Source organism: Ochotona curzoniae, unplaced genomic scaffold (assembly GCF_017591425.1).
Source record: "Ochotona curzoniae isolate NIBS_2020 unplaced genomic scaffold, NIBS_Ocur_1.0 contig_605, whole genome shotgun sequence".
In the NCBI taxonomy this organism is placed as follows: Eukaryota; Metazoa; Chordata; class Mammalia; order Lagomorpha; family Ochotonidae; genus Ochotona; species Ochotona curzoniae.
Window position 1 is genome coordinate 1,260,217 of NW_024466491.1, and position 22,167 is coordinate 1,282,383.

The following is a 22,167-nucleotide window of genomic DNA, read 5'->3' on the forward strand; positions in this document are numbered from 1 at the left end:
CCCTGCCACCCAAGTGGGTGACCTGGATGACATCCCGGCTCCTGACTTGGACTCCGATCTGGCTTTAGTTGGTGGCTAGTAATGGCATCAGGGGAGTCCAGCAGCGGACGGAAGATCTCGCTGTCTCTAAGTCTCCATCTCTCTACCTTTCAAATAAGACGAAATTAACTCACAGATCGAGAAAAAATACAAATTATACCAAAGAAGGAGCCTATATCTAAGTATGTAAAGAATTCTTATCATGAAGAAGAAGAAAAAAAAAGCCACAGAGTTTAAAATGAGCAAGTAACCTGAACAGGTATTTTCTGCCAACGGGGCTGTAACAAGAGGCTCCCCGCCACTAGCGGCCAGGGAGGTGGCGGTCACAGGGCACAGTCGCTGCAGCCGGGGTGGCCAGGTCCCAGGTCAGACGCTAGCTAGCCAGGGTCGCTGAGTGTAGAGACAGCAGAAGGCTGCTGCCTCGCGGAGGCGAATGTAAACGCCAACAGCGGCTACGGAAAACTCCCCGTTTGATCCAGACATGCCATTTCTAGAGAGACAACGAGGAAGAACCCAAAACGCGCCCGTTCCACATCAAGACCTGCACAGAGGCATTCCCAGGAGCAGGGTTCCTAAGGGCTGACAGGTGTCAGCAACGCATGCGCTCACGCGGAGATGCCACAGTAGCGCAGCAACCTTGGAAACGTCAGGCTTTAGCCCAAGAGGGCAACCAACCCCACAAGACCAGCCCCGCAAGGAGATTCTGTTTACGGACGACCACACACCTACGGGAGACTAGCAGGTGCTCAAGGCCGAGGGAGGATGGAAGGCCGCGAGAGGCTAGAGAGAAGGAACTTCTTTCCCAAGCAATCAAAATGTGGCCTGATCGACTGTGGTGATGCCAGTGAGACTGAATACATCAGAGGTTGATGAGCCGTTGCCTTGAATGGGTAAACAGCGTTAAACTGTGTCTCTCAGTAAAGCTTTTTTTCCAAAAATAATTAGAAGCTTTCTACTGATTTCTATAGCCTGGGATGAAACAAACCAACCAAAAATACACACTGGAAATGCATCCATTTCTGTAACCATCTCCTTGTGGCATCTGGCGAATCGTTTTTCTCATCCTTCCAGATCTTTCCATGGGTTACGAGCTACTCTGCCCGTTTCAACAACTTCTTTCAGGACCAATCTTTATATGTTACCAATCTTTATACGTGAATATATCTTTATATGTTAACAATCCCTCATGTCCCCTTGGTTTTTTCAAAAAAAAAAAAAAATTTCCACTGATGCCAATGAGTTCCATCTCCACCAATTTTCTCTTTCCTCATATTTAGGGGTTTGGAACCCAGGAATCTGCTTGGCAACAGCCCCCCGCTTTTTTTTTCTGCTGCCAAAGCCAATGGATGCCTCTCTTTACTCCTGCAAGCCTCAGTCCCTGCACCCCAGATGGAACGCTAAACCTAGACCCCCAACATGACTGCCCAGGCAGACCGGAGATGACAAACCCTGAGCACGGAAGAGGCAACGGTCAGCCGAGGTGCTGTCCTCTGCCGCCATGATGCCAGCCAGACCTGCCCCTGGGTCCCCGGGCCTCTCTCCTTACGGCCGCACAGCAGCCCGAGCCCGACCTCGTCTCTTAGCCACCCCTAGCCTGTTCACGCACAAATCACCCACCCTGGCTTCCGCGCTGTGCCCTGCAGGTGCGTTCTGCATTGGAAAACCAGAGAAAGCGTGCTCATTTCCCTTCCGAAGCCTTTTCTTTTTCTTGACCGCACCCTCCCTCCCCACACACAGAGGGTCCCCAGGCTCCACGACATGGTGAGCTAGAGTGCAGCTGCCAGGAAAGGAGTCCAACCTCTCTCTCTCTCTCTTTCTCTCTTTCTCTCTCTCTCTGGGAACTCAGGCTGCTACACAGCGATGCGTGTTTTTTTTTTTTTTTACCTGCTGTGACGCATGGGCTGGGAGGATGCTCGGGGCAGGGCCTTCCCAGGGGCTGTCTGCCTACCCGCACGCCGGAGGCCCGCCCTGTGGCCACTCACCCTGCGGTTCCGGTTGTGCTCCATGGTTTTCAGGTGCTTCTGGATAATGCCAAACTGCATGGGAATGAGGAGGTCGCAGGCCGCGCAGTGGGCTGCCTCAACCTTTTTCACAAAATGCTCCATGGCGATTTCTGTTGGGGGGTGGTGGAGGTGGAGGACAAAGAGGCTGTCACCGCTGGTCCCAGATGTCAAAGCAGACTCAAAAACAAGGACAGGTGTGGGCATCTGGCCAAGCAAGTGGGATGCCACCCAGGACTCCCACATCTCCTATTAGAGTGGCTGGTCCTGGGCCTGGAGCAATAGCATAGTGGTCAAAATCCTCGCCTTGCACTCCTGGGATCCCATATGGGCACCGCTTCTAATCCTGGCAGCCCCGCTTCCCATCCAGCTCCCTGCCTGTGGCCTGGGAAAGCAGTGGAGGACGGCCCAAAGCCTTGGGACCCTGCACCTGCATGGGAGACCCAGAAGAAGCTCCTGGCCCCTGGTTTCAGATTGGCTCAGCTCCAGCCGTTGCGGCCGCTTGGGGAGTGAACCATCGGACGGAAGATCTTCCTCTCTGTATATCTGCCTTTCCAATAAAAAATAAATAAATCTTAAAAAAAAAAAGAGTGGCTGGTTCTGCTCCCAATTTGCTGGGAATGGAGACCCTTGGAGGCGAAAGGGGATGGCTCCAGTTCCACGGGAGACACGGAGCAGCTCCTGGCTCTGCCCTGCCACCTCCGGGTAGACCCGACGGGCCCTCAGAGACCCAGAGGAGGGCAGGCTGACGCCCTGCCTGGCTGGCTGGGGCTGGAAGCGCCCTCACCTTGGGTCAGGTCCTGGTCTCTGTAAATCTGCTGGATCAGACCATCAAGATCCTCGACGGTTTTTCGGAGCTCCTCTGTCTTCTTGGTTTTGTTGGTGACGTATTCCTACCAGAGACGCACTCCTGTTGGTGACCGGGAGCAGACCCCAGGGGGACCGTCCCCCCCTCACCCCCCGAGACACTAGAGCCAGCCACTGCCGCGCCAGGCTCACCTGCAGGAAGTCGCCTGTCTGCTTCGGGAGCTTGGTGCCTACATACTTAAAGTGCTCCTTGTGGAACTTGCTATCCAGGTGGCTGGCCATCTCATCTTCGTACAAGGTGCGGTATTTGCAGAGGGAACACGCAAACTGGATCCTGCCACGGGAGGGAAAGAGAGGGGGCTGAGGTTGTACGGGTCCCCGGGGAGCAGTGCTTGCCGCCTCACCCAACCCAGCTGCGGACCCTGGACCAGCAGGCCTTTGCTCGCGGGCCTCTGAAGTGCCATCCCAGCAGAGGGCCAGCCTGGGACTGGTGGGGCTGGGAGGAGACAGGGCCAGGAAGCCTGCGGGCTGCAGTTACGGCAACACAGGGGGGACAGGGAGGAGCTTTTCCCTTCCCACAGGCAGCAGGCAAGGAGTCTCTTGACGATTTGTTGGACGGCCTCGACCGACCGAGGTCCAGCTGGGGACCGGGAGGGAAGGATGTCACCCGGCGTGAGCCAGGTGGCCCCGACGTGCAGAGTGAAGGACGCAGTCCCGAGGCCGTGCCCGAGAAGGTGCTGTTGCATCTGAGGCGGCCAACGACCCAGACCATCCTCTGCTCAGAACACTCGGGGGTGGGGGGGATGATGTCGGGTTGGGGAGGGTTAACGGGAGGCACGGCAGGCCTGGGCACCTGCTGCCTCATCTTCCTCTTCTGAGAAGAGACCAGTCTGAGCTGGAAGGAGGTGCCCGCTCGGCGTGCCAGAGGGGCAGCCTGGATCACCCCTGGGCCAGGTGCTCTGTCGCCCAGGGTCTGGGGCCTGGGCTGGAGCAGGCCGCCGTGGTGGCAAGGGGCGGAGGAGGCCAGCCGCCGCCGCCGCCGCCGAAAGACCTCGGGGCGGGTCCCTACCTCTGCCGGACGTCCTTATCTGGGCCACACGGGGGTCAGCTTTGTCTGGAGAGCCCAGGGGCCGGGCGCCGGCGAGGCTGAGGAAGGTCCAGCAAGAGCAAGAGTCTGAGGCGGAGGAGGAGGAGGAGGAGGCAAGCGCCAGTGCGGGAGCCCTGAGGGCAGACAGACCCGACCAAGGGGGCGTGAAGGGCTCCACATCAGACAGGCCCGGCCTGGTGGGGCCGGCCGGTGGGCAAGGCAGAGGCAGGCCTGAGGCTGCCACAGCCCACAGTAGCTGTGCCATCTCTCCTGGGCACGGCGGCGGCCTCCTGGCAGCTAGCTGGGGGGGGTGGTGGTGGACACAGCGCGTGGACCTTGAGTCTCCGGATGAGCAGGCCCCCTCCCTCGGGGGCATGGGCCCCCCAGTAAACCTAGCGCCGGAGCTCCTGGGCAACGGTGGTGCCGAGCAGTGGTCGGATTCCCCTGGCCCACAGAGATGACAGCGGTCGCCAGGCGGCCACACGGGGACAGGGGAAAGCAAGGCAGCCCTTGGGAGCTGGGCCTGTGGTGGGAAGCAGGGTCCATGCACGGCCGAGCAGGTAGCAACTCCCAAGGGAGGCCCGAGAGCGGCGAGTTGGCAGAGCTAACAGCCCTGTTCCGCTGGCGGCAGCCCCGGATGAGAGGCCGAGTGAAGGGACGGAGCGAGGCTTGGTTACCTTTCCACCATACGGTCTCGCTGGCGCTTCTTCTGCTTGTCCTGATTCTTCTTGCCTGCCTGCAGCTTGCGTTTGACCTGACCATTTTCATCCTGGGCGCTCAGGGCCCCTGTGGGAAACAGAAGGGTATATACGGTCACCAGCTCAGCTCTGCCGAGCCGGCGGCAGGTGCTACGGCTGGCTGAGTCACCCAGTGTCCACGCCAGAGCATCCTTGTGAGAGCACCTGCTGTCCACGCAAGGCCTTGGGCCACAGGCAGGGCAGCAGGGGTGGGGTATACCCTGATCTGGGCAGGGAGTGGCTGTGGCCTCGGCCTGAGGAGATGGCGGGGGTGGGGGGGCGGCCTCACACTGACCCCTTCACTCGCCAGCCATGTCCCTGCTCTCCGGCAGAGCGGGCCACGGGGGGGAGGCTGGGTGGCGAAAAGAGGCAGAGTGCAGGGAGGCCGCTCACATGGCCCTGCCCACCCCCCCCACCGGGCACCGCGGCAACAGTGGGGCTAAGGCTGGATGTACTGCAAGGTACCTGCTGGCGCTCATCGCTCAGGTGGGGGGACACGGACTCCCAACAGGGGCTGGAGAGGCGCTAAGGGAGAGGACACGCAAACCAGAGGCGTAAAAACCGCACCGAGGCTCCCGGCTCAGACACCACCAGCCCACTGAGGACTTGGTAGGACACATTTGACTCAGGGGACAGAAGGCTGGGGGTGGCGGGGGGGGGGGTGGGAATGCCTGGGCGGGGGAGGGCGGGGGGCTCCCCGCACTTTGTTTGCTGTCCCCATCAGAAGGGAAGACCGACGCGGCAAGGACAAGGTCGGGGAGGCCCCGGGTGCCAGGGAGGGCCTGGCAGGCCACCCGCGCGTGCCTCCCCCGCCTCCATCAGCAGCAGCTGGAACAGCTGGCCCACCAGGAATCCAGACTCACCTTTCTCCATATCTTCCTTCCCTTCTTCTCGTCCGTCTTCTCTTCTCTCCTCGTCCTCTCCTTCCTGACACACAAATCCATGAGCTCATGTTAAAACGGTGTGACCGTTGGTTTTGGGTTTCTTTGATGGAACCACCAAGAGACAGGCAGGCACATGCAGAGAAATCTTCCGGTTTCTGTTCACCCCCACCCCCCAAACGGCCAGATCCAAGCTGAGGCCAGGAGCCCAGGAGCTCCGAACTTCATCTGGGGTACCTCCATGGTGCCACGACCCCAGATACTTGGGCCATCCTGCACTGCCTTTCCCAGGCCCATTTGCAGGGAGTTGGATTAGAAGTGGGGCAGCTGGACCTAGAACCTGTGCCCAGATGGGATGCTGGCACTGAAGGATGAGGCTTAACACATCGCGCCCTCATGCCGGCCCCTTGCTATACTCATTTAAAATGTCTTTTTTGAGCCTGGTGCAGTAGCCTAACAGCTAAAGTCCTCGCCTTGCACATGCTGGAATCCCATGTGGGCGCTGCTTCTAATCCTGGCAGCCCCGCTTCCCATCCAGCTCCCTGCCTGTGGCCTGCGAAAGTAGTCAAGGACGGTCCAAAGCCTTGGGGCCCTGCACCTGCATGGGAGACCCAGAAGAGGCTCCGGGCTCCTGGCTTCGGATTGGCTCAGCTCTGGCTGCTGATGGAAGGTCTTCCTCTCTGTCTCTCCTTTTCTCTGTGTATCTGACTTTGCAATAAAAATCAAATCGATCTAAAAAAAAAAATAAATCAATACAAAAAGAAAATGCCTTTTAGTGACAAGGCCTAGCTCACCACCCTGACCCAGCCCTCCCGCTGCTCGGGGCTCCCCAGAAGGTTAGGCAACTGACACATGCCACCGGGCGGGCCTGCCTCTGGCCGCGCCAGCCACCACGCGCGCAGAGCACGCGAGCTGGGTCTGCAGGGTCCCCCCCCCAACCCGCAAAGACAGCAGCCCGGGCCCAGAGGCTACTTACGGCTCTGGAGCCCTTCTCTGCCACCTCAGGGCCTTCAGCGCCTTCTGTAGCCTCTCCCTCGGTACCATCATCTGCGAGGAGACAGAGGAGACGGGCTCAGCCTCGGCGCTCCACGGGCGCGTGGGTGCCACGGGCCCAGGGCTGCCACTCACCATTGTCCGAGTCACTGTTATCTGAGCCATCTGTCCGGGGAGTCTTGCCATCCGGCTCGTCAGGGTTGACGCCTTGCTTTCTCTTCTTTTTCTTGGTCTGGGCCAAAAGAGAGAGAGAGAGAGAGAGAGAGAGAGAGAGAGAGAGAGAGAGAGGTGGTGGGGAGGGGCGCTGGGTCACGGAGCGTGCCTTCACCGCAGCTGGGAGGCCGGGACGAGGCAAGGTCTGTCTACTCACCCGGAAGTCGGCCGTGGTCCAGGTCTTCCAGGTTCGCCTCATCTGCTTCATGCCATTGCCAAACCCGAAGCCCAGGCGAGAGCCAGCAGGGAAGGTGCCCCCGCCGCGCATGCCCTGGAACATGCCGTACTCGGGGATGATGTTCTGAGAGAAGAGGGAAGGCAGCCGGGGGGCACCAGGCATGCACTGGCCCCGGGCCCCCATGGGATCTTCCCACACGCGCCCATAGCCTGATGCCACTGGCCGTCCGCTCCGGGCATCCCGGGCCCAGCCCTGAGCCCTCGGACCAAAGGTGTCGCCGCCACGCATGCGGAACTGGTCACGGTAGGCATCGTATTGGCCCTCATAGGCCATGTCCATCTCGGGGTCAAGCTCGCCATAATCATAGGCCGACCGGTACAGGTCACGCTCGCTCAGGACGGCTCTAGAGTCACAGGTCTCATAGGGGTCATATCTGTAGAGACAGTGGCAAGCGTCAGGTGGGGCCCCATCAGTCTAGGACCACAAGCAAGCTGGCCCTGGTCAAACCAGCTGTTCCTGTCCCCCCCGCCCACCTCCCACACCTGGCCACAGACAGCCCAGCTCCAGCACCCACACCACTGTCAGACAGGTTCCACGTTTAGAGGGGCTGGGGCGGGAGGGCCAATGGGAAGAGAGCCTCATGTCAGATGGGCCCCCACTGCCCCAAGGTCAATGTCAACCCGTGTTGTCAGGCAGGTGTAGGGAGTACTCCACCCATGTGGGGGGCGGGGGGTAACATCCACGAAAACAAACGGGCTGGGCTACTCTCCTCCCTGCCAGGCCGAGTCCCCTAGGCCCTCCCAACCCAGCAGACGTGAGACCAGACGGGCAGCGCCGTCCAGGAAAAGAGCAGGGACCAGTGCGTGCTCCGTCCCTTCACGCACGAAGCCCAGGACTGAGCAGATCTCCTGGGCTAAGATACAGATGACAGAACTGTGGCTGCAGCCCGGGCCCTGAGGGGCCTTCTCGAATTTTCCCTCCCTGGCCTGGGTCTCAGCAAGACCTCAGCGGACCGGGAAGCGCCAACACTATCATTCCTCTTAGCCCTGCCCCCTGGGCTTCTAGCTGGGTGGGGACTTGAGGCAAGGCCAGCAAAGCTCTCCTCCACCACCGCCCCTTCTTCTGCCCTGCAGTGGCTCCGGGCCCCACCTGGCCACGCACCTCTGCTCTCTCTCTCCCCTATCCCCATGGGGCAGGAGCCAACCAGCTGCTCTATCCGATCCCATGTCATCAGAGCCTGTTCTCTCACCGGGGCCCATGACAGGGGCCGCTGGCTGAGGATCTGGAGTGGGGCACAAGGGGCCCAGGCCACCCCACTCGCTGGGTGCCTTTAGGCAAGGGATGTGTCCCACCCGGCCTTCCGTTCTTTCGATGTGCAAGCTAAGAACACAGCTCCTTGTGGGGTGGGCTGGGGGAGGAGTGCCTCCAAGGAGTAAGCATTTGCAAGGTGCCAGAGCGACCAGGAAGGAACCCATCTCTTCCCTGTCCCTTACAAGGGATGACCCAGTTGGAAGCAGTCCCCGCCACCCTTCTCACCAAGGCCCATGTGTCCCTGGAGGGAGGGCCGCGGAACACTCTGCTTCGGGGGGGAGCCATGCTGAGGGTACAGAGGCGCCTCCCAGTCCAGGCTCGCTCCTCCTGCAAGCTGGGGGAGAAGCCAACCAACCACCTAGCACTGGGGGTACGGCAGGGATGGGCAAAGGAGACCCAGGTCAGAGGAGGCAAGTACAAAGGGCCCCATCATCAACAGTGTCTCTGGATGCCCCAGCGGCGGCGGCAGCAGCAGCAGCAGCAGCAGGCAAGGAGGGGGAGGAAGCCAAGAGAGGCGCATTCAGACAGGATGATGGCAGCGGGCAGCGGGCAGCGGGCAGTGGGCAGTGGACAGGAGCTGCCCATGCCCAGGCTCAACCCCCAGGCGGGCGGCCGACTCACCTGTCCCCGCTGGAGCCGTACACGCCTCCTTGCATCACCTCTGTCTCCATGGGCGGCACCATATCTAAGCGCTGGTTCATTCTGGATAAAACGGAATCGGCACTGGCGCCACCCGAGGCACTAGGGTTTGCATTGGTATCAGAGCTAGGCATTTCCCAAGAGTTGGAAGTGGCCATACCATACCCATAGTTGCTGCTGTTATCCTGGCCGTAGCCATAACCATAGCCATAGTTCTCATAGCCTGCAGTGAGGGAGACAGAGACACAGATGGCGGGGGCAGAGACGGGACACACAGGCAGGGCATGGAAACGAGGGGGTCTTCTAGGAATCCCAGAGATGGCATGGGGATGCGGGTGGGGGTGCGAGGGGAGAGGGAACCCAGCTATTCCAGTAGGAACCTCCCATGAGCCTCCAAAGCCCTCCCCTGGCCCCCCCCCCCCGAATCCCACCGCTGGCTACACTGGGCATTGAGTGGCACGGGGACCACAGACTCCAGTATCATGGAAATGACACTTGCCTCGATTTGTCCCAGAGTTCCAAGTTCCATAGCCTGCAGAGAAACGAAAGAGCATGGATGCCTGAACCCCTCTCACAAAGCGGGAAGCAGCTGGCAGCGGGAGTGTGCTGCCCTGGCACCGGGCCTGCTCCGAACGGTCCCCGGGGACCAAGGTGGCTCCCGCTGGGATGAGGAAAAGGCCTGTAGGCCCTGCAGCTAGCCCCTGCGGGTAGCGAGCTGACCTGCTTTGTACCATTTTGCACGGGGTTGCATACGCGGCGGCCTGGTGCGCTCTAGCCACGCCGAGCTCACGCCACTCGAGTCACCCAGTCGAGTCGCGTGCGGGCAGGACCATGAAGTTCAGCCAAAAGTTAACAGGACGGAAAAGCCTGGGGCTGCTCTGCCCAGGGATGGGGCAAGACGTGTGTATACAGGTAAGATGTTCAATGGACAAAATCAAACTTTTCTTTTTAATCGGTGTTATTTGTTGCAGGGACCTGCAGCACCTGCTGCTTCATTCCCCAGACGCCTGCAACAGCCCGAGTCACGAATTCCACCCATGGCACGACACAGGGCTTGGCACCGTGGCGTAGCGGGTTAAGCCTCCGCCTGCGGGACTGGCATCCCATACGGGGCGCTGCTTCAACTTGTGCTACCCCACTTCCAAGCCAGCTCCCGGGTGGAAGGCCCAGCAAAGCAGCGAAAGATGGGTCAAGTGTTCAGACCCCTGTACCCCATGTGCGAAACCTGGATGAAGAGCCCGTGTCTTGCTTCAACTGAAACCAGTTTCTCTGCTAACTCTTTCAAATAAATTCATCTTGGGCCCAACAGGATGGCTCAGTGGCTAAATTCCTCGCCCCGTACGCGCCGGGATCCCATATGGGCACCAGTTCATATTCCGGCTGCTCCACTTCCCATCCAGCTCCCTGCTTGTGGCCTGGGAAAATAGTCCAAAGCCTAGGGATCCTGCACCCATGTAGGAGACCTGCAAGAAGCTCCTGGCTCCTGGCTTCGGATGGGCACAGCTGGGGCCACTGAGATCACCTGGGGAGCGAACCAGCAGACGGAAGATCTTTCTCTCTGTCTCTCCTCCTCTCTGTATATCTGCCTTTCCAATAAAAACAAATTAATCTTAAAAAAAAAAAAAGAAGAAGAAGAATAAAAGAAATACCATGTTGATGGACCAGAAAGCTTGGTACTCTTAAGATGTCAAACCTTGGGACTGGCCTGAGGGCTCCATGGCTAATACTACCTGTAAGAGCTGGGATCCCACAGGGGCACCAGTTCATATCCCAGCTGCTCCTTTCCCTTCCAGCTCCCTGCCTGTGGCCTGGGAAAAGCGGTGGAGGACGGCCCAAAGCCTTGGGACCCTGCACCTGTGTGGGAGACCCGGAAGAGGCTCCTGGCTTCAGATCAGCTCAGCTCTGGCCACTGGGGCCGCTTGGAGAGTCCATCAGCGGATGGAAGATCTACCTGTCTCTTTTCCTCTCTGTGAATCTGCCTTTCCAATAAAAATCATCTTAAAAAAAAAAAAAAGCCAAGTATACCAAATTAATCTCTAGAGTCTACAGTTTCAACAAAATCTATAAATCCATCTCCGTTAAAATCTCAGCAGGGATTCTTTTTGCTAGTTACGATTATTTAGTTATTTATTTCAAAGGCAGAGTTGCAGGGGGGGTGTGGGGGGGGGAGGGATACAGAGGGCGGGGCCTTCCATCTGCTGCTCCATTTTCCAAAAGCTTGTGATGACTGGAGCTGGTCCGAAGCCAGGAGCCAGGAGCTTCCTCATGGCCTCCCGCGTGGCCCCTGGGACTCGAGCACGCTGGCCGTCCTCTGCTGCTTTCCCAGGTGCAGCAGCTGGCAGCTGGATCACAAGTGGAGCAGCCGGGACTCGAACCATTGCCCACATTGCATGCCAGCACTGCTGGCGGTAACTTGACTTGCTATACCCACAGCGGCAGCCCGAGCAGGAATTTTTTTGTTTTTAAAGATTTCATTATTTTTATTGGAAAGATTTACAGAGAGGAGGAGAGACAGAAAGATCTCCCATCCATTGGTTCACTTCCCAAATGGCCACAATGGCTAGAGCTGAGCCGATCTGAAGCCAGGATCTGGGAGCTTCTTCCGGGTCTCCCACGCGGGTGCAGGGTCCCAAGGTTTTGGGCCGTCCTCCACTGCTTTCCCAGGCCACAGGCAGGGAGCTGGATGGGAAGTGGAGCAGCCTGGACATGAACCGATGCCCAACTTGGATCCTGGGCATGCAAGGGGAGGACTTTAGCCACTAGGCTATTGTGTCGGGACCTCATTAGGAGTTGTTTTTGTTTTTGTTTTAAATACAAACTGATTCTAACACTTTTCTGTGCAAAAGCAAAGGAACTAAAATACCCAAGACAATTTCGGACAAAGAACAAACCTACGACAGGTCCACTGGCTCATTTCATACTTACTATACAACAATGAAGGCACTGGGATCCTGGAGAAAAATTTAGATAGAGAAATCAATTGAATATAGAGGTAGCAGAGTCCAGAAATGGGAACGCCTCACAGGGTCCCCTTCGCAAAGGCGCAAAGGCTGCTTGGTGGAGGGGGACCATGGCGCTGGGACACCTGTGCCCCCACTAAGGTGGCCCCGGGCCTCCTTATACTGGGCACCTTTACCGAATCTAAGTGGGAGTGGATTAAGGCTAACCGGAAGTTGACTGCAACCTTGGGTAACGCACAGGCTTGGGCGAAGCTAACATCCCAACCCACAGAAAGAAAGATGGGCCAACAGGACCACATTAAGCATTAAGACTGAAAAGGCACGACAAGAATTAAAATATCAGTCACAGTCTGGAAGGAAAAAAAAAATTTTTTTTTCAGGTGGCCCTTCCAGCGAAAAACTCAGGCCCAGGTCATTTCTTGAAACCCTGGAAAGAAAGTGTGTGTTAAGAGATGGGTATTTTTGGGACAGTATTTGATTAACGAAATGGAATGGCAGGGAAGGCGGGATAGGAAAGCCACCCAAAGCTAAGTAAACATCTCCCAGCTCCTTATTCAATTTCAAAGCTTTGTTAAGTGTCCACTTTCCCTGCAACTAACAGGTCATCCCCAGGGCACTGACCTGACTCAAGTTCATTTGCTCAGCCTCTCCCTGGGCAAACGTTGGCTGTGCAAGCCCAAACAAAGGCCCCGGCTCGATAACCCGGACACCATCCATCCACCTTCACTCAGCCCACGGACGGCCTTTTCTCGATAGGGTGGCAAGGCACCCAGGTGCCCCCACGGGCCAACACAGTGGTGGGCGTGAAGGCTGCAAGGGCGCGTCGCCTCTGGGTTAGATGGCTGATGGCCTCTGCTTTCAAAACTCTGCTGGTTTACATACTAACTCTGCTTTCAAAACTCTGCTGGTTTACATACTAACCCCAGAGAGAAAGAGAGAGAGAGAATATGAATGGGAATCTTCATACTGCTGGTTTATTCTCCAGTGGTTGCAGCTGCCTGCCCGTGCCAGGCCAGGCAGGACAGGAACCTGGGATGCCAACCAGCTCTTACGTGTGTGTTGGCAACCAAGCACTTGGGCCATCCTGTGCTGCCTTCCCAGGAGCATCTGTGGCCCCCATGGGAGGGGTGGGTATCGGCACAGCAGGCGGTGGCTTAAACCGCTACATCACAACAGCAGCTGGGCTAAAAAGTTCATAGTTTGATCTCTGCCTGGGGTTGGGCTGGAGGTGGGGTAGGGGGCATGCTGGCTTTGGCAGTCAAGATGCAAAGTAAGCTCCCTGTGGGGATGGCTCAAGTCTGAGTTCACTGCAGATCCATTCCTGGTCTCTGGCTGGCCATTTGCGGAGGGAACTAGGGGATGGGAGCGCTCTCTCTCTCTCTCTCTCTCTCTCTCTCTCTGTCTTGCCTTCTCTGTGTTTCCACAAAAAGCAGGGACAACATGCCGAGGGACTGAAAGGACCCATCCCTCACGGCCTCGCCTGCTCATGACCCACCTCCTAAGGCAGCGCTAGCTGCTCAAACCTCCCCATCCTATCGGCTCACACAGTTTTGGTACAGGCAAAGCGAGACAGGGTGACGGCGCGGCTAAGGGCCATGAAGAGGGCGTGGGGCCGCTCTGCAGAACTTACCATAATCGCACGTGGGCTGCGCACTGGTGTCCGAGTATGTGGACTGCAAAGTGGTCTCAGATCCCTGGACAAAACCTAAACATACGCACAACGTGGTTAATTCCCCCAGACCCAAGTTTCAGAAACGCGACTGCAAAACCACCCTTGAGGACACGTGAGCCGGCAGGCCTTCCCTTCTGTGCAAGGTCACCCAAGCCACCGCACTCCACGCTTGAGGAAGACCCTCGGAACCTAGCATCAGCGGAAAGAAATGGAAAGAAAGAGGCGCCACGCGGCAACTGAGGCGGATACATGAATATCACTCGGTTAAGTGCGGACAGCGCTTAGTCCGCGCCTGCTCCCCTGTATGGGATAGCGCAAACACCGCTGTGTGCGTCCCAGTTTTCCCACGCTGGAGAAGCAGCAGAGACGCTGTGCTGCTGGGGACAGACGCTCACAGGGGAGGGTCAGCACGCCACCAGCTCTGTTCCCACTTCCCCAGGGGAGGGAGCGGTGGGGGGCGGCAGTGACGACCAAGTACCCACCGGGGACACTGAGCGCCCGGCTCCTGGGTTTCAGCCTGTAACCCAGGGCGTGGTTACTGCAACCCTTGTCAGGGTGTGACACTTCTGTGTGTCTCAAATAACAAGTATACTGCCCTTATCAGGAGGTGGCATGTTTGGACGCAAACCCTAAGTGCTTCCCCCGCATACAGATGGAGCGGCCCTAAGGTAAACATGCAAAAAATTTCCAAAGCCGCCACTTTTTGGAGTGCAAACAGAACACCATTCCGCACGTGACCCTATGTGCCAAGCTGCTATACCAAAAGCAGGCACAGCAAAGATGTTTCAGAAAATGACCTTCGGGCTATGCGTCCAAGGTATATATATGAAATAGAAACAGATTTCATGTTTAGACTTGGGTCCGCGTCACCAAGAATCTGCCCTTTGTATATGCAAGTTTTCCAAAATTTAAAATATCATCTGAAACCTTCAAAATGCTTCTGGCCCTGGATGATTCCAATACGGGATACCCCATCTGTAATAGTATCTTTTTCTAGTTTTTCAACTTTCAACCTCAATGCACTTCTACTGGAAACCACTGCCAACAAAAGGCTGACTATGGACCTGGTGTGATAGCCTAATGGCTAAAGTCCTCGCCTTGAACACGCCGGGATCCCATAGGGACGCCGGTTCTAATCCCGGCTGCTCCACTTTCCATCCAGCTCCCTGCTTGTGGCCTGGGAAAGCAGTGGAGGACGGCCCAAAGCCTTGGGACCCTGCAACCTGGCTCCTGGCTTCGGATCAGTTCAGTTCCGGCTACTGCAGCCGCCTGGGGAATGAACCAAGACAGATCTTTCTGTCTCTCCTGCTCTCTGTAAATATGACTTTAAAATAAAAATTAAATCTTTAAAAAAAAGGGGGGGGGGAGTTGACCACAATATATCATGACTAATTCTAACATTTGGGCTAAAATTACATCTTAAATGTATTTTTCTTTAAGATTTATTTATTTTTATTGGGAAAGCAGATATGCAGAGAGGAGGAGAGACAGAGAGGAAGATCTTCCATCCGATGATTCACTCCCCAAGTGGCCGCAAAGGCTGGTGCTGCGCCAACCCAAAGCCAGGAGATCCTCTGGGTCTCCCACGCGGGTGCAGGGTCCCACGGCTTTGGGCCGTCCTCCACTGCTTTCCCAGGCCACAGGCAGGGAGCTGGGTGGGAAGTGGAGCAGCCTGGATTAGAATCAGCACCCATATGAGATCGTGGTGTGTTCAAGGCGAGGACTTTAGCTGCTAGGCCACAGCACCAGGCCCAAAATGTATTTTTAAATGAATTTTCTCACAACATGAAAATTCTGAGAGCTAGCAGGAAGGGTAGTAATCTGTCTTTTTCTAGCGGAGCTGACCTGCAAATGGAAGCCACAGCTTTGTTTACAATACTGCGCTGCAGCCAGGGTCTCCCACAGCTGGACAGACCCCAGCAGCAGCCTGGACACCGAACGAGTCTGCCCGGGCGACCAGGCAGGATCCCTTCCCAGTCATCCCCCAAAGCCCAAAGGGTTCCCCCAACCAAGCACTGGGGTGGCCGAGTCCTTAATCCTCTGCCAATGGCACCGGCATCCCAGACGGGCACCAGCTGGAATCCCGGCTGCTCCACTTCTGATCCAGCTCCGTGCTAACGGTCTGGAAAAGCAGCGGAGGATGGCTCAGAGCCCTGGGCACCCCACCCCCACCCCACCCCACCCCACCCCACCCCACGCCCTCGTGGGAGAACCCCGAAGAAGCCCCGGGATTTGAACCGGCTCAGCTCTGGCCGTTGTGGCCATTCGGGGGGGAGGGGAATAAGCGTCGAATCCATCCGTGGCGATGGGAGAGCCTTCTGCCTCTTGCTGTCACTCTTGCAAGCCAAATGAATCAATCTTACCAGAACACACACACACACACACACACACACAACACCAACAGCAACAAACAAATCCAAAACTGCTCTCCAAAAATGTGACGCCAAAACTTACAGCAAGGCTCCTCCTCCTCGCTCACCTGTGTGACATCGAAGGCCCGTCTTCCGAGACAGACCTGATGTTCTATTACAACACGACGCCCCAGACCACGGGCGAGGGTAAATTCCAGAACCCGCCGAGCGCCGAGGGTCCCACGCCCCCCACGTGTGGCCTCAGTTTCATCTTTAATCCCCACAGCAGCGGCCTGGACCCAGGGTAGGGAAGACAACGGAGCGGGGACACACTCGACCCTGTTTGCCCTCTGGAATCAAGCAGTGTGCATTCTTTTTTAAAGATTTATTTTTTTGGGCCTGGCGGCATGGCCTAGTGGCCAAGGCCCTCCTCGCCTTGAATGCACCGGGATCCCATCTAGTCGCCGGTTCTAATCCCGGCAGCTCCACTTCCTCTCTGTCTCTCCTCCTCTCTGTATATCTGACCTTTGTAATTAAAATAAAATAAATCCCTTAAAAAAAAAAAAAAAGATTTGTTTTGTTTTTATTCGAAAGGCAGATTTACAGAGAGCAGGAGAGACAGAAAGATCTGTCTGCTGGTTTGCTGCCCAAGTGGCCACAAGAGCCGGAGCTGAGCCCATCCGAAGCCAGGAGCCAGGAGCCTCTTCCGGGTCTCCCACACGGGTGCAGGGTTCCAAGGCTTTGGGCCGTCCTCCACTGCTTTCCCAGGCCACAGGCAGGGAGCTGGATGGGAAGTGGGGCTGCCGGGATTAGAACCGGCGCCTATGTAGGATCCCGGTGCATTCAAGGCGAGGACTTGAACTGCTACGCTATTGTGCCAGGCTCCCTTTACAACTTCTTTTCAGCATATCCCAACGGCCCCCCACCACTCGTCTTCCTCACTGGGGACCATCACTAAACCAGCCTCCCTGAATACTAGAGCTGTGACTGCACCAGGGCGCAGCTGGCTACCAAGTGTCCAGCGCGCAGCTAACAAACACAGGGCATACACACGCTGGACCAAATGATGATTCATGGCCCCGGGCGGGATGGAGCGAGGCTTCCCGCTCCTCGGGACGGCATGGCCTCTCAAAGTAACACTTCCATTTTTTTACTTCCAGAATCTTCCATGTACAGTATTTCTGGGGGGAGGACCACAGCTGATGAAAGAGCTGCCATTCTAGCGCCAACTGCAACTGCAGACCTACTAAGTGCGAACAGGAATGCATGCAGTCAGCCAGTTGTGAGAAGAGGTTGTTCGTTCAGGGCAGAGGGGTCCTGGGTTTTCCCTGAGAAGGGGAAAAAAAAAATGAATACCATCCATGGGACTGTCAACCCTGGGCCTGGTGAGGTAGCCTAGTGGCTAACGTGTTCTCCTTGCACCCATCGGGATCCCTGTGGGTGCCAGTTCTAATCCCGGCAGCCCCACTTCCCATCCAGCTCCCTGCCTGTGGCCTGGGAAAGCAGTCGAGGACGACCCAAAGCCTTGGGACCCTGCACCCGCATGGGAGACCCGGAAGAAGCTCCTGCACCTGCATGGGAGACCCGGAAGAAGCTCCTGGCTCCTGGCTTCGGATCAGCTCAGCTCTGCCTGTTGCGGCCGCTTGGCGAGTGAACCAGCAGACAGAAGTTCTTCCTCTCTGTCTCCTCTCCTCTCCGTAAATCTGCCTTTCCAATAAAAAGAAAGAAATCTCCCCCACCCCCCCAAAAAAAGACTGTCAAACCCTTCGGAGCTCTGTAAAAACAGCTGCTGTCCCTCCTTGTCCCCTGTGTTCCGTGAGTAATTTCCAGGGCAGGCCCTCTGTACCACAGAACTACAGTACAAATAAACTCTTCACTCGTTCATAACGCATTCCCCTGCGGGTTTGCTTCACCAGCCTGGTAAAGCAGCGGGCGCAAAAAATAAGAACCATTTGGCCCAAGAAAGCTACGGGCCTCCGTTATCTCAGGCTGCACAAAATGAAAGCATCTTTCATCTTATTTTTTTTTTTTCTCTCTCTTGAAGCAATGATGCATCATGACAAAAAAAAAAAAAAAAATTTAGAGGACAGCTGGAATTCAGCAACGTCGTTCCCGACCTCTGACCGTGACCCGGAACAGTGAGACAAAGACACCAAGGAGGCTTCGCCAGGAATTTTTTTTTTTTCCCGCTCCTGTTCCTATGCAGAAGTAGCCCCAGCTGGAAACAATATGATTTGGGGGGTACGACTGCCTGTATGTCTCGGCTTCCCCCGGGGAAAGCTGCTGTCCCTTCACACGGACCCTCGGGAGAGCGCCGTGCGGCAAGGAGCCAACGCCTGGCACCTGGCACCTGGCACCAGCCTTGGCGTTCAAGTCACCTGCAGGGTGGGGTGGGCAGGATGGTCCCAAGAGGCCACCTCAGTGGAACCTCATGGGGGGACCTCCCCCCTGAACCACAATCACCCCACTCCACCCGCCTGAGCCTCGCTACCGCAGAGAGGCGGTGAAATAATTTTTTTTTTTTTCTTTTTTGCTACTTCAACAGAACAAGACCATCCCGCCTGTCATGTGAAGGCTTGGTTCTGGATCTTTCTCTCCTGTTTCTTAGCTGCTCTTCTGAGTATTGGAAGCCTCCCTCTCCCGGGCACAGGTAACACTAATAATGCCTTTGATGCTTTAGGAACTAAGGTGCTTTTGCCTCCAGAGCCTCCCCCCCGGTGCTTGGCCTCAAAGCCAGCAGCCAGTCGGGAGCTGCGAGCCAGGCTGCCCGGTGAATCCGGTGGCCTGGCCAGCCGAGCAGCGGCCACGGATCAAGCTGTCCGTTGCCTCATGAGCCTTGCTGCCCAGCCAGCCTACAAGAGCGGGTGGCTTGGCCATTTACGATGGCTCTAATTCCATTTCTTCCTTCAACACGATAAATGCTCTATTATGAAATTTATCCCAAGAGCCCCCAAACCACTTTTTTCTTTTTCGGTTTCGTACATCATCCTGCCCCTCAACATCACAGAAGCGTCCAGCACATTGGCCAGGGGGGCTGGGGGACACCCTGGGAGACTTCCTGGGTCCCATCCACTAGGTGTCAGCAGCAGTGACAGACAGAGCCCCCCCCCCCAAGCATGGTGTCTCCAAGTTATGGAGCCACTGCTACGATAAAAACCCATCCAGAGGGAGCCACAGAAGGGACCCTGGGGGGCTCAAGGTGGAGCAGGTGACCCAGGAAAGCATGCGTGCCCAAACCTGTGGCCACTCCGCCACCAGGGGCCAGGCCGGGTCCACAGCTCCTGGCTGGCAGGCTTGCACCATCCACTGTCAGAGCAGTACCCTAACATGGCCAGCCTGGGCCATGCAACGAGAGGGGAGAGCTTAACAAGCGCTCCCAGGCGTACCCACCCGCCTCTCTAACGGGGAAGCGCTCCAATTGGGGGTGTAGCAGGGGGGCAGTACAGATCAAGGGGTATCCACAGTTCCACAGCCTACATGAGAAGTCTCCACTCCAACTGCCGCCTCCTCCTGCAGGCTTGCCCGGTCGACCCCCAGGACAGATCCCGTGCTGCTACTGCTGCTGCTGCTGCTGCTGCTGCAGGAAGATCTGCCCCCTTCCTCGCCTCTAACCCCCCACCTCCCCAGGAGGCTGGTCCAGCTCAGCCCCTGGTTGTCCTTCCCAAGAGCGCACGCACGCACCACGGCTGCCTGCCCCTCCCCTTCCATCCTTCTTCAACACGGGGGGCTGATCCCCCTCGGGGGGCCTGGCGCCTCTCCCAGCTCTGCAGCCTTGCAGGGCAAGGTGGGCGGCGGGGAGGCAGGAGCTGCTGCTGCTGCTGCTGCTGCGGCGGCGGCGGCGTTTTGCAAGGAGGTGGTGGAGAGCGAAGCGCGCAAGCAGCAATGGCGACGGCGCGCGCTCGCTCGTTCGCTCGCTCACTGGCGGAGCGATCCAAAGGAGTCCAAAAAAAAAAAAAATAAATAATAATAATAATAAATAAAGGCCTTGACCGAGAAAAAGGGCGACCTGAGGAGTCGAGATCTAAGGAGCGAGCTCTCTCCGAGGCCAGGGACTTCGGCTCCCTCTCCAAGGCCAGGGACGGAGGTGGCAGGCCCGAGAGCGGAGACCCGAGGCTGTGGGAGTCGGTTGCTGAGGCGTCGAGGCCTCCTGGGCAAGCGCGACCCCTGCAAGCGACCGGGTCGCCCAAGGCGCCATTTTGTGACCAGAGAGAGAGAGAGAGAGAGAGAGAGAGAGAGGGCAGTGACCGGTCCCCCGGTGCAGGAGGGGGGCGTGAGCAAGCCAGGCTTGCCTCTCTGCCGCGTCCCGATCCAGCAGCCCCTTCCCTGGGGGGGCCCCAGCAAGCCCACCTGTGTAGCTCATGGGTGCGGCGGACACGAGAGCCCGGACACTCGAGCAAGCTCCTCCGTGTGCGCGTCTGACGCTCCGGTGGCGACGGCGACAATCCCCGGGAGGGAGGGAGGGCCTCCCCAAACCTCCTCCTCCTTCTCCTCCTCCTCCTCCTTCTCCTTCTCCTGGTGCGCGTCGCCGGGCCCCGCCTCCCGACCGCATTGGCCGGCGCTGGCCTCACAATGCGCCCCTATTGGATGACCTCGCTGTCGCCTCTCGGCGTTTGCGATTCCTGATTGGTGCTAGGGGCTGCTCATCTCACCGGATGCCCCGCCCGGCTCCCGCCTTTCCGTTACGGCCGGCTCGCGTCCATTGGCCGAGCGCGGCCGAGGGGGGAGGAGGGGGAGAGAGGGGAGTTGTTTTGTGGAGTTTTTTGTGGAGTTTGTGGAGTTTTTTGTGGAGTTTGTGGAGCTGCGGTGGGTGTCCTCCTACGGGAAGGCCCGAGGTCCACTCGCGACGCGGACCTGCGGCCCCGGAACCCGGAAGGAGGGAGCAACGCAAGGGCCGACGCTGTTTAAATAGTGTTTAAATGAGATGACACAGCTAAGGGGGGGAAAAAAAAACAAAACTCGGCTCGGGTGGCAGGTGCACTAAGCAATGTATTGTTATCCGTCCTTAAATAAGGATAATGTATTTATGTCTGTTGCATGGCTGATGCAGCCGTTTGTGACGTCTGTCGTCTCAGATAGTGCCTCCTTTGGGGGGCTGCCCCGGGACCCCCAGTGGGTCCCCAGGTAAATTTGAGTCTTGGAGTTTGTGACTCGCTCCGGGTCACAGATCCTTCACTGTAAGTGCTGGGGGGGGGGGGGGGGGTTGCGTTGTAAACCCTCTTGGCTTGCCCTCTTGGTGCAGTGTAGACACTGCAAGGGATCGTGTTTGAAGTCATTAGGCTGTGCGCCCCACTCAGTAGCCTGGTGGCTAATATCCTGGCCTTTCATGAGCATATTTGTGTCCCGGCAGCCCCACTTCCCATCCAGCTCCCTGCCTGTGGCCTGGGAAAGCAGTGAAGGACGGCCCAAAGCCTTGGGGACCCTGCACCCGCGTGGGAGACCCAGAAAGAAGCTCCTGGCTCCTGGCTTCGGATTGGCTCAGCTCCAGCCATAGCGGGCTGCTTGGGGAGTGATTCAATGGCCGGAAGATCTTCTCCATCTCTCCTTTTCTCTGTATATCTGCCTTTCCAATAACTATTTTAAAAACCCACTCATTACACTATACAATTATAACTTGATAAGCTGCCGTGTTTCCAAGTTCCCTGTTGCTGACCCGCAGTGATTTTAAAAATACTTTAAAGAGCCAAGTGTCGTAGGAGGGTGCGATCTTCCATCTGCTGACTTGCTCCCTAAATGCCAACAAAAGCCAGTGCTGGGCCACGCTGGAGCCAGGAATTCCAACTGGATGGCAGGGACCCAAGCATTTGTGTCATCATGTGCCGCCTCCAGGGCGCCATCAGCAGGAACGGAGGACTGGATCCCAGCCCTTGCTGCGTGGAAGCAGGCATCCCAAGCTGTGGCCTGACCGCTGTGCTCCCATGCCTGCCCCTCTGTGAGGACCGTCCTGGACATCCGTGGGCGTGATGGGAAGCCAGGAGGTGCAACACCTCGCTCAGGGGTGGCGGACATTGGCTGAGAGCTGATGGAGGCTTACTTGGCCATCGTTGTGGCCTATCAAACCAAGCCTCCACCGTGCCGCTCCAGCTCCCTGCCAATATGTCTGGGAGAGCAATGAAAGATGTTCCCCATCCTTGGGCCCCTCCCTGCATGCTTGTGGGAGACTCAAGCAGCAGCTCCTGGCTCCTGTCTGGTCCAGTCAGTCCTGGCCAGTTCAGCCATTTGGGAAGTGAACCAGCTGATGGAAGCTCTCTCTGCCACGTTTAGATTTTAAAGCATTCTTAACAACAGTAACAATCTGATGT

At 57.3% G+C, this 22,167-nt stretch overlaps 1 protein-coding gene across 2 annotated transcripts in view; it reads right to left on the bottom strand.

Annotated features, from left to right (window-relative positions):
- Positions 1-20,337, bottom strand: part of AKAP8L (A-kinase anchoring protein 8 like) — a 29,175-nt gene extending 8,838 nt beyond the window's left edge. The window contains exons 1-12 of one of the 2 annotated variants that reach the window (XM_040990432.1): positions 20,216-20,337; positions 13,476-13,550; positions 9,385-9,417; positions 9,051-9,108; positions 6,915-7,368; positions 6,680-6,776; positions 6,528-6,598; positions 5,534-5,597; positions 4,611-4,719; positions 3,039-3,180; positions 2,827-2,932; positions 2,022-2,152 (exon numbers count right to left, since the gene is read on the bottom strand). In XM_040990432.1, the coding sequence (XP_040846366.1) occupies positions 2,022-2,152; positions 2,827-2,932; positions 3,039-3,180; positions 4,611-4,719; positions 5,534-5,597; positions 6,528-6,598; positions 6,680-6,776; positions 6,915-7,368; positions 9,051-9,108; positions 9,385-9,417; positions 13,476-13,550; positions 20,216-20,228 (1,353 nt within the window). In that variant the 5' untranslated portion in view covers positions 20,229-20,337. Of the gene's footprint in view, positions 1-2,021; positions 2,153-2,826; positions 2,933-3,038; positions 3,181-4,610; positions 4,720-5,533; positions 5,598-6,527; positions 6,599-6,679; positions 6,777-6,914; positions 7,369-8,867; positions 9,109-9,384; positions 9,418-13,475; positions 13,551-20,215 lie in introns of both variants that reach the window. The other variant, XM_040990431.1, reaches the window with a different exon arrangement.
- Positions 20,338-22,167: the final 1,830 nt, after the last annotated feature.